At 41.9% G+C, this 10,836-nt stretch overlaps 2 protein-coding genes across 2 annotated transcripts; one reads left to right on the top strand and one right to left on the bottom strand.

Annotated features, from left to right (window-relative positions):
* Window positions 1-4,913, top strand: LOC124998175 (caseinolytic mitochondrial matrix peptidase proteolytic subunit). Its single transcript, XM_047572402.1, has 7 exons — window positions 1-107; window positions 882-983; window positions 2,184-2,255; window positions 2,353-2,449; window positions 3,213-3,400; window positions 3,527-3,632; window positions 3,721-4,913. Exons 1-7 carry the CDS (start codon window positions 96-98, stop codon window positions 3,945-3,947), a joined length of 804 nt encoding a protein of 267 aa, XP_047428358.1. The 5' UTR covers window positions 1-95; the 3' UTR covers window positions 3,948-4,913.
* Window positions 4,914-4,915: 2 nt separating this feature from the next.
* Window positions 4,916-10,361, bottom strand: aldh3b1 (aldehyde dehydrogenase 3 family, member B1). Its single transcript, XM_047571852.1, has 11 exons — window positions 10,352-10,361; window positions 9,798-9,967; window positions 9,575-9,610; window positions 9,501-9,533; window positions 8,975-9,095; window positions 8,583-8,668; window positions 8,384-8,465; window positions 7,820-8,212; window positions 6,966-7,132; window positions 6,779-6,878; window positions 4,916-5,285 (listed from the first exon to the last, which is right to left on the bottom strand). The coding sequence occupies exons 1-11, from the start codon at window positions 10,359-10,361 to the stop codon at window positions 5,101-5,103; spliced, it is 1,383 nt and encodes a 460-aa protein (XP_047427808.1). The 3' UTR covers window positions 4,916-5,100.
* Between the last annotated feature and the right edge of the window lie 475 nt (window positions 10,362-10,836).

Here is a 10,836-nt window from a genome sequence, read left to right as displayed (position 1 = left end):
GAAGAAGAAGTTTTCGGTTCAAGGGTCACGGTGAATTTGCTTCCGGTGTAGCTGGGGTCACACTAAGGGGGAGTTAAATCTAATATACTTCAAAAATGCTGCTACGAGTGAGTACTTTAAGATTTTCTAGTCACTTTGCCTGCCAGCGAAAGTCATGCTATGAATACATTTTATATAAAGTCGATGTTTACAGTTGTTACCGCTGCCGGTCGTGGTGAGCGTGTTGCTAGTAGCTTGTGTAACGTTGTTTGAAGGCATCACCTCTAAATCTTCCATAACGTAACATTACTGACAGACTAGTATGTTGGCCACAATACTACAAACATATAACTTGACAAAAGTCAGTCTTTATCTATTTTCCCTCATTTGTTTTGATAGTAACAGATTAGCATGATGCAATGTTGCATACAGTAAGTTATAGTTGTAGGCAGAAGTGTAGAGAACCTGACAAACATTGTATTTTAAATTAGTTTAAAGATTCTGAAGTTTACTAATACTAAAGAAAGACCTCTATTGGTACTTATTCCCAAAATTATACATTTTATGGGGTCATTTTTTTATTCAGCTCTTGGTGTGAACTTTCATAAGTCCAGAAATAATTTTTTCTCTTTATATAATATCGTATTTACTATAACTTGTTTTCAATTGAAATCACTTCCTGTTTAGTACATCCACATGTGGACTACAGAGAACAATGACATCTGTTAAGCAATGATCACCACTGCGTTGAAAACCTATTTTAAGAAATGATTTGACAGTATATTGTCCTCATATGCTTATGTTTTTCCCATCCAGTTTATTACACTGACATTATTGCCCTGTTGACATGACAGAAATGGTGAATGAAATGTGAAAGATTTTTGTATCTTTGTGCGTTTCAGAGGGCGTTACAGATCGGGACGCTGTCACTGAAACACGGCAGGTGCGTCCACCACAGTCCCGTATGGAGGAGTCCCCTTATTCCGATCGTCGTGGAGCAGACGGTGAGTGAGTTGACGTTTTAGGACGTGTGACCATATCTTAATCCTGTTTCTTTACGGTGGAAACACCTACTCAGCCAGTGAGTAAACGTACAGAATTTGCTGAATGTTAGACTGTTTATGGGATCTTGTGCTCCACAAAGCAATGCAGAGACATGGTGGAGCCGCTCACAGCTAGAGGAGGTGGCATGGTAGCTTTAGGAGGATTTTAGATCGCAAAAGTCTTTGGTTGTTTCATTGTTTTGTTTCATTTTTTTTGTAAATCAGCTGTAATGGGATATGGCTGTTGATTGCATTTCCAAACTTGGAGTGAATGTTTAAACTTTTGATTACAGTTTCAAGTACGTCCAAAATGTACCACTACTTCTTAGGTTAACTTTCACCCTACAAACCTGCCGCCGATAACTAATCATCAAAGAAAACAATACAAGTGTGTTTTTCGTCGTTATCTGCAAGGACACGCGTGTGTAAATGTTGTCATTTCACCAGGCCTGGTGTCCTTGAATGTAGCAGTGAGGAGCTTAAAGCTTTTAGGTTCTTTGAGACGGAGCCGACAGATACAGGTGGTATTGAAAAATATCAAAATATATATATGAAAATTGTTCTGTGTAAATGTAAGTACATCACTGGCATCAGAAGCCAATATGGCCTCTGTTAGCAGCAGAAACTTGTTTTCAGTGTTTTGCATAATCGTGCATCGCTGACATTAACTTTCGCTTTAAGTTTTGACCACTCTTCTGAGCAGAGAGCACAGTTACAAATAGTTTCTTGCACAGGCTGTCATGGGGTTAAAACCTGGGCAATGGGCAAATGCCTTCACAGTACCTGTAATACAATTTAATTAATATGAAATCAGCTGAATAGTAAAGCTGAATGTTGCACAGACCCACACACAATTAACACAATTTGCAGTATAAATGCAAATGAATGCACATTTTCAATGACTTGGGTTAAACAAAGGATTAAACAAATATTAGCAGTTGTTCTGTCAAAACATAATAAATATCATTACCATTTTTTAGGCTAGTATTTAACTGCACACACATTATTTCCACTTTTGCTATGCTACTGTGAATTTCTTGTGATGTAAAACCAACATAGGTGACAACTTTAACGCTCATAGTGGTCGGCTTTTCTCTTCTGTTTCATAAAATTGTTTTCTTGTTTAAATGTATTAAAAAAAACTTCTGTGCTTTTTTTCAGGGGAGAGGAGAACGGGCGTATGACATCTACTCTCGCCTTCTTAGAGAGAGAATCATTTGTGTAATGGGTCCTGTAAGTGTCTTCCTAAATACTGTGATTGATCGAATGAGCGAAGCATGTTTTCAGAGCGATTAATGGTCTCACCGTCTTCTCCCGCCTATCTGCTCAGATTGACGACTCTGTAGCCAGTCTGGTTATCGCCCAGCTGCTCTTTCTACAGTCAGAAAGCAACAACAAGCCCATCCACATGTACATCAACAGTCCTGGTTAGTTCAAAGTCAGCGTTGACCGGTGCCACTTTATTTTTGAGGTCGTTGAAATATCCGATAAAGAGGACATACGAGAATTTCTGACTTGTTTTATGATAGTCCCAGTGGAAAATGTAAAATTCTGCTTCTTTTATGTATTTTCTAAAGGTCTTGGTATTGCAAAACATGTCCTTTTGCTTCTCTTTCTCATCATCAAGCCAATAGTTTACAAGTACAAGAGAAAAACTGGAAACCAAAAACATTCCTTTCCATTTCACATTTTCTAAATGTTTGAGTTTAGGATTTTTACTAAAAGTTAGTTGAACGTAATAATTAGGGATGGGAAAAAATATTGATATGGCAATATATCGCGATACTTTTTCTTCCAATACAATATCAATTTTCTGTAGAAGTGCAATAAATTGGAAGTGAATCATTTGAATTAATGTTGTTTTTGTCCAATGAATTATCGCTGTCATCTGATGTACATGTATATGTGTATTTTAAGCTGCATTAAACTGCATTTGAACTATGTAGAAAATTGCAATATATTGCAATATCATAATAATGTATCGTATCATGACTCAAGTATCGTGATATGTATCATATTGTGAAGTCCTTGCCAATACCCACCCCAGTAATAATAATAATAATAATAATAATAATCGAGAGGCAAATTGAAACTTCTTTTTGATTTACAATTAATTAATTTGCGTTTCCCTTTGTGAATGCTGTCCATTTCCTCAATATTAAATGATCCTCTTTCCTTGTCCTCCTCCAGGTGGTGTGGTGACAGCAGGTCTGGCAATTTACGACACTATGCAGTACATACTTAATCCCATCTCCACCTGGTGTGTTGGCCAGGCGGCCAGCATGGGCAGCTTGCTCCTGGCAGCAGGGACGAGCGGCATGAGGCACTCGCTGCCCAACGCTCGCATCATGGTTCACCAGCCTTCAGGAGGCGCTAGGGTAAGCTCGTCTCCACAGAACCTTTTTTTTTTTTTTTTTAAAAACTGAAATGCAATCAAACACACGTCTCAAAATTAAGAAAAAGACGTTCCTCCAAAAATAACATCCAGAGTTTCGTGTCTCCAGGGTCAGGCCACAGATATCGCTATCCAGGCCGAAGAGATCCTGAAGCTGAAGAGACAGATCAATAACATCTACGCCAAACACACGGGGCAGCCGCTCGAAACCATCGGTAAGTTCAGGATTAGAGCTGCGTGTCAATAAAACAAAACTCTGCAGACCTGGTGGTAAATAGATGGTAATTTCTCTCCGTCTCTCAGAGGGCGTGATGGAAAGAGATCGCTACATGAGCCCCATGGAGGCGCAGGACTTTGGCATCATCGACCGGGTCCTGGTCCACCCTCCCCAGGCAGGCCAGGACGAGCCGGAGCTGGTGCAGAAAGAGCCGGCAGCCACAGCCAGTCCGTCGCCACAGCCGGAGCCTGCGGCCCCCGAGCAGACCTCCCCAGGGTCCAACCCCCCCTCTTCATACAAGCCAGAGCCATGAACTCACCACAGCAGACCTGTGTGAGATCTGCAGGCTCCTCCTCAGGATCAAATACCCCCCGTCACATCCTGAGAGGAGCGAGGCCCGGCCTTTGTGGTGCTTCTCTTTCCGTAAAACCGTTGTTCCTTCCCCCTAGTCGACACACACGCAGACGCCCTTCTGGTTTCACGTGCGTCAGAAAGTTACATGTGTTTTCTGACAAATCCGATTAAATGAGGCCTAAGAAGTAGAAGGCAGACATTTCTTACTTCACACACATATAGGATTCAAGCCTCTGATGGAGGCTACAGTATTTCAGTAGAGTTGGTTTTAGTCTTTACAGTGTAAAAGCAAACTGGTGGAGTTACTGTAGTCGACATGAGTCATTCAAAAGGTGGGGAAACCTGTTTAGACCACACCTTTTTTTTTCTTTTCTTTTTAAAATCTTCCTTGTTGAAGATCATGAGTGACCGACCTTGTATTTGATAACATATTTGTAATAAATATGACCACAATTCACATTCTTGTGTTGTTCTTCGCATTGATCGCTCATGGGGAAATTAAGCTTCTGAAATGGACCCACGCCAGCCGACTCCTTGGTTTCAAAACTAAACAGTGCCCTCTGCTGGAAATGAGCATCGTTCACCATTAAGATGTTTGTTATTTTAAATGCAGGGTTTTGGCTTCACACGTTTTCTGTGATTGGATTAAAAGAAACAAAAAGCTGAAAATTACAAGTTTATTTACATTATTTTATGAAAGACATTAAAAGACAAGAAATCTCAAGAGAAAACAAAACAAAAAAAAACACCGGAACTCAAAGGCTTACACTTAGAAATTGAGTCTGTTAAAAACAAAACAACTGTGTAAAGAAATGTGCAATATGTTTAAGACATTTAAGAAATGTTGAGTGTATTTTAAGGAACCTGTGGATAAAAGTGGACAAATGTTAGGAGAAAATACAGCACAGGATATCTTTTTTAAAAAGAAAAAAATCATTGTAGATATAAAATTAGAAGCATGATTATTACACAACGACATAGGTTTGTTTAGTTTGAGACACAGACTTACACAAACACAACCTTCCCAACAGGTCGATAAAACTTGCTTCATTCACACTCCAACACACAATATATAAAAACACAGACACACAACACGCGGCCGCTGCCTCCCGTCACATGATTGAGCAGCTTTTGGGCGAGGCGGTCCAGCGCAGCCAGCTCAGCTTGTCGTCGGTGTAGGGAGGGTAGCGCAGGCCGTTCAGTCTCTCCAGAGCCCAGCCGCGCAGCATGCAGGCTCTCTGGTGGCTGAACGTCTCAAAGCCCCAACGGCCGTGATAGCTGCCCCAACCACTGGCCCCTGGACGGACGGGTGAAAACCATTAATGTACACAAAAAGCTTCTCCTAAAGAGATGCAGGTCAAGCCCGTCTATGTTGCCCTGACTGGAGGTAGGACCTTAGATTCGAGGGATCCATCCATTTTTTTTTTCCTGCATTGGTTGAAACACTCTCCATATAATGAATTATTTCACCAGGATTAGTTTCAAAGAAGTGAGTTCAACAGATTTTATTATTACATATTATAGTTTTCTTGCACTATATAACCTAAAAATATATATACTTAGAATAGAAGAATAGAATTTGAATCAACCTTGTACCTTCTAGTGCAAAAACTCAATTGCTGTGGTTCCATTACACCTAGAAATGTGCAAAACCTAAATATCGTAATAAACTCTCAAATATCACTAAAAACACTTTTACTCTCTCATAACGTAGTTTTTCCAGACATATCGATATAAAACTTTGTCACAAAAGTGTAAAGGAATCACTTATTTTGCATTTCTCGCATGTTTGCATGCTTGCATGTTGTCGCTGACGCAGGGGGTCATGTGACCAGTTCATTTGAAGCCTCAAAGTGAAGTCTCACATGATGAGAATATGAGAGAATTATGGGATATTGGGAGGCGAGACTTTAGGAAAATTACAGCTCACTCACAAAACGCCTTTCAACGGAAACACGGCTGAAGCGCAATTTTACTTGATCGAAAATACTGAAATATCGCTTTTATTGTGCGAAAAACAGTAATGGAAATGCAGCTAGTGTCTTTAACCTCCCGAGACCCAGTGTCCTCATATGGGGACATTATGTTTTAGGTTTGTAGCAACTTATTTGGCTTCATTTAGACCTGTTGTCCTCATAAAGAGAGACTTGCCTTGTCTGCCGTGTACTGATTATTAACTTTTCTAGTTCAATATGACATGTACTTGTTTGAGGACATTGGGATTTTATCGTAGTTCTTAAGAAGATCTTCTTAAAGAAATTTAGATGCATTCTAAACAAATGCTTGGGTCCCAGGAGGTTAATCACAAATAATTCAGTACCTCAATGGAGTGTTTTAATACTGAACTATCTACAGTTAATTGAATTCCCTGAAAAGGACCATTATGAATCAGTTTGGTGGCTTTTCTCGTGTGCGGTTCAAGTAATCGGATAATCCTCCGTTTAAAAAGATTAGAACAGTCCAAACGATGCTGCATAAATGTGCAGTTACTCCATTCAAATACTACTGTAATATCGGGTCATGCTGCATCATTTAGTCGTGAAACAGCTCAGATGACACTGCACACTTTATTCCTCTTTACTGCAACATGCTAGGTACTCACAGAACCCGCTGTTACCAGGGATATATGTAACCAACGTGAGCTAGTGGGTGGTAATACACCGCTATGCTGGTTTTTCAACTGCCATTAAATCCAAAACAAAAACAAACAAATAAAAAAAAATTATATATTTTAAGGCTGGATGACTTCTGAGTAGAGCAGAACTGAGAGGAGCTTTAGGTCCCACTTACCTACTCCTCCAAAGGGCAGGCCGGGCAGCGTCATGTGGATGATCCCATCGTTGGAGCAGAAGCCTCCACTGCTGGTCTTTTCCATGACTCTTGTTACCAACTTCAAAAAAGGAAGCACAGCATGTGGCGTAAAAAAGAAAGCGTTTACAGTGATGATGTGGGGGTGTGCAGAGCTCCGTTCACTTACAGATGATTCGTCAGAGAAAACGTAGAGGGCCAGAGGCTTCTCTTTACGGTTGATGATGTCGATGCCTTCTTCCAGAGACTCGATGGTGAGGATGGGCAGAATGGGGCCGAAGATCTCCTCCGCCATCAGGGCGTCATCTTCAGCGACATCCACCACCACTGTGGGAGCTGACGGAGGCAGAGAGGAAGATTAGAAATAACCTATTAAAACTTTTTCATTTATAGATGAGTGAACCCGGTAACCCGGTTGTTGCAGTGCACTGCTCTAAAGGTTATTATGTAACCTGGTTTCTCTGAGGTAGCAAAGTTAGTAAAATGCTCATAAGCTATTTTCATTAAGTGGTTCACCAAGTATTTTTTCCAGTTGACTTCCACCTAGACCAGTCACTCTTTTAGTTGCAAGGTTAAAACAATAGCAATGTGGAGGCTCGATGCCATAAGTAAAGTAAACTCTTAAGTTTTGATGCTAACAAAGTCTTTAGTTTTTCGACTTCTTTGAGGTGTTTCCTCAAATATCTGTAAAACGTTACCGTCTCGCCTCCTTGTTACTTTTTTTTTTCCTTTTATTGTAGGTTTTCTCAATGGAAATTACCCATGCATGCTAGCACCAACCAGTGTCCTAAGCTAGCACCTGACCGCCAACCAGTATCCTAGGACACTGGTTGGTAGTCAGGTGCTAGCTTTTATTGGAATAAAGGTAACATATATGCCTTCGCTAAAACGTTTTATGACAAAAATGTGAACTACAAACTAGTTCACTTTGATCTGTGCGAACTGAACTTTGAACTAGGTCTTGGTTTGTGTGAACTTGAACAAAAAATAAATAAATAAATAAATCATAAGCATGCGTCCCACCTATGTACTTATCCTCCCGGTCACTCTCTCCTCCCACAACAACCTTGCCACTGGTCTTCCCGAGTAGCTCCATGAGTCGATTCCAGTGTCGCAGAGACACGATTCGAGGCAGGTCAGCGTTCTTCTGAGGCTCCTTGCTGTAGAAGTCCTCCAAGGTCTCCCGGATCGCAGGCAACAGGGCGTCCCGCATGGCCTTGGTGCACAGCACGTAGTCCGGAGCCACGCAGCTCTGGCCGGCGTTGAAAAACTTGGCCCACACCAGGCGACGAGCGGCGGACGTGATGTTCACCCGGCCGTATATGAAACAGGGGCACTTTCCGCCCAGCTCCAGGGTCACTGGGGTCAGGTGGATGGACGCCGCCTGCAGGATGCTGCGCGCCACGTTCTGAGAGCCTGAAGGAGAGCTCAAACGTCGGTGTACAAAGTGGAAAGGGTGGAAGGCTTGAGCCAAACCTAGAAGCCAACCCAGTACCAGCAAGGTGTGGCTAATAAGAGGGGCCTATTACTGTGTCTACAATTGAAATTCTTACTAAATACAACATGCGGTTTTCCAGAAACATTTACCTGTGTAGAAGATGTGGTCAAATCGGTTCTGCAGAAGACCCATGGTCTCCTCTGCTCCACCACGAACTACCGCATAACAGTCCTGTCAAATCAAGAGTCACATACGATTCACTTCACCAAGCTCTAAGCGGCATATGGAAACATAAAAACTCCGACACAGATCTGCTGTCACTTTCCTGCGGACGTTAAGCTGCTTTACCTGAGACAGATATTTGGGTATGAGCTCCGCTACCAGTTTGTCTGTGGCGGCGCTGACCTCTGACGGCTTGATAATCACACAGTTTCCTGGTTGGAGACATCAGCCAGTCACCAAAGACACGGGAGCTTCATTTGACAGTAGCAGCATTTGCACATTTCTACGGTTGTTAAAAGTACTCTAAACTCAATTCACGACAGAGAAGTTGCTATAACATTTTGCGAAGACGGATTCTCAAGAGTTTCATTGGATTTAAAAGAAAAAAAAAAAGTGGATGTTTCCTGTATTAGCCAGTTCCTTCTGCAGAATCTTGCTGACTCTAGAGTCCAAGGAAACCCACAATGACGCAGACATTGGCCCCAATATGCAGCATTTTCAACTAAATATGTATGCACCTGCAGAAATGGCAGCAACCAAGGGCGTGAGAAGGAGTTGCAGGGGGTAATTCCACGGCCCGATGATCAGCACAACCCCTAAAGGTTCCCTCCGTACGAAGCAGTCGTCCAGCTTTGTGGCCTGTATACAGCAATATAGAGGGTTTCAAGATGCAGTTTACACAGACACACAGACCTTGGCCTCTTTTTAAATGCAAAGGCAAATTAGTTATTCGACACATTCAATATTGAATGACCCCAATCGCTAAGAAGCAACCCTTAGCCTCCATGATTACCTTTGACACCACATAGAAAAACCAAACAGCATGAAGAACTCTCAAAAAAAAAGTTGTGTGCGCAGTAAGGTGGAAAATACGGCTTAATGTGGCTTTAAAAGGGGGCGAGTATTGACGTTGCACACATGATAATCAACTTGTGTGAGGAGTGACATCACATATTTGGTTCAGGTGGCCAGACAAACCAGCTAAAAGCCGTCACACGCCGACTTCCGTAAAGTACACTTAGTGTTAATAAATCTCGAACCTACCAGGTTTTGCCGACATACTCCGGCTGCATCCAGCTTGGGAGGTTATCGATGGCGTAGTGCAACTCATTCATCACCAGGTCGACTTCAGCTATGATGGCCTCGAATTTAGGCTGATGCACGAACACAGAAGTCAGACAGGTACGTGTTAGAGGCTTAGAAATGACATGGAGATTGCGACATCGTCAGAACAGCCACACAAATAAACCCTTTAAGCTCCAATTGCGTAATAATGTCTGGGGGAGTTACTGTGACTACACGTGCATCCTCTGTGTGTAAGGTCAGAGCACGGCCTTGTACCTTAGCAAGGTCTTCGTGCAGCGCCTTGACAATCTGCTCCTCGTTGTCTTTGAGCAAGGACTTGAGTTTGGTCAGCTGCGCTCGGCGAAACTGCTCTGGTATTGTGACGCCTGAACGAAACGCTGACCTCAACCTTTCCACGACCTCACGATGGTTGTCCATTCTTTCACCTAGAACACACACACACAAATAAATCTCAGCTTTTCAATAAAAAGCACAATACACTACAAAAGAAAGCCCCCATTTGAAGAGCTGAAATGGGCAAAAGATGCTGGTATTCTATAAGATAAATGGAAATATTAAAGTTAAAATGTTTGATACTTGACAAAGCTTTGCAGTTGTGACACCCCCCCTAAAACCAGAAAGGCCTGTCTAAATGACTCAGCAAGAGGACATCATGGCAGAAACCCATTGGTGACTATTAAAACAGGAAACCCGTAGAAGAAATAAACGAGCAAATCTAGCTAGCGGACTGTTTGTTCAAGAAATGATTCCTTGAAATCACTGCCAATCTCATCCGTCAAACTACACCCGATGTTAATCGAGGCACGCACCTGACGCCATTCTGCAATAGCTGTACGCCGAATTTTTCAGATTTTAAGATTTCATGTTAAGGACATGGCTTTTTCCGGCTAAAGTTTGAGGAAACGAGGATATATATAAAAGTGGCCATTTCTTTGAGGGAGTTTCGCACGCCGCTGTCGACAAACAACGCACGCGTGCATCCGTAATTGCACCGCGAGAGAAAAGGCGTGCAGACAAGCTCGCGGAGGATTTCAACTAATTTATTTGAGCTAATTGATTAATTCGCTGATGATAAATGCAACTTTGGAACTGTGTGGGCTAGAAATGCGAGAGATAAACGCAAATCGTGTTAGCAAGTAGAGAAAAAAATTATTTTCTACGGAATTCAAGAAAACTCCTATGGAGGCTTGAGATTTTCATCCGCGTGAACTAGCATTTATTTATAACATTTATTTTCTCCATGCAAACGGAACAGAAAGAGAAACAAAATTAATACGTTTACCGGTTTGTAGAG

The sequence above is a fragment of the Mugil cephalus genome, chromosome 20, assembly GCF_022458985.1.
Source record: "Mugil cephalus isolate CIBA_MC_2020 chromosome 20, CIBA_Mcephalus_1.1, whole genome shotgun sequence".
NCBI classification, from domain to species: Eukaryota; Metazoa; Chordata; class Actinopteri; order Mugiliformes; family Mugilidae; genus Mugil; species Mugil cephalus.
The sequence above is the reverse complement of the archived record's forward strand: the minus strand, read 5'-3'. Positions and strand labels throughout refer to the sequence as shown.

Coding starts and splice junctions, on each gene's coding strand:
- aldh3b1 (XM_047571852.1), bottom strand. Junction 9,096..9,500: donor GAGTATGTCGGCAAAACCTG/GTAGGTTCGAGA, acceptor TGCTGTATACAG/GCCACAAAGCTGGACGACTG. Junction 8,466..8,582: donor TACCCAAATATCTGTCTCAG/GTAAAGCAGCTT, acceptor TTGATTTGACAG/GACTGTTATGCGGTAGTTCG.
- LOC124998175 (XM_047572402.1), top strand. Junction 2,450..3,212: donor CATGTACATCAACAGTCCTG/GTTAGTTCAAAG, acceptor GTCCTCCTCCAG/GTGGTGTGGTGACAGCAGGT. Junction 3,633..3,720: donor GCAGCCGCTCGAAACCATCG/GTAAGTTCAGGA, acceptor TCCGTCTCTCAG/AGGGCGTGATGGAAAGAGAT.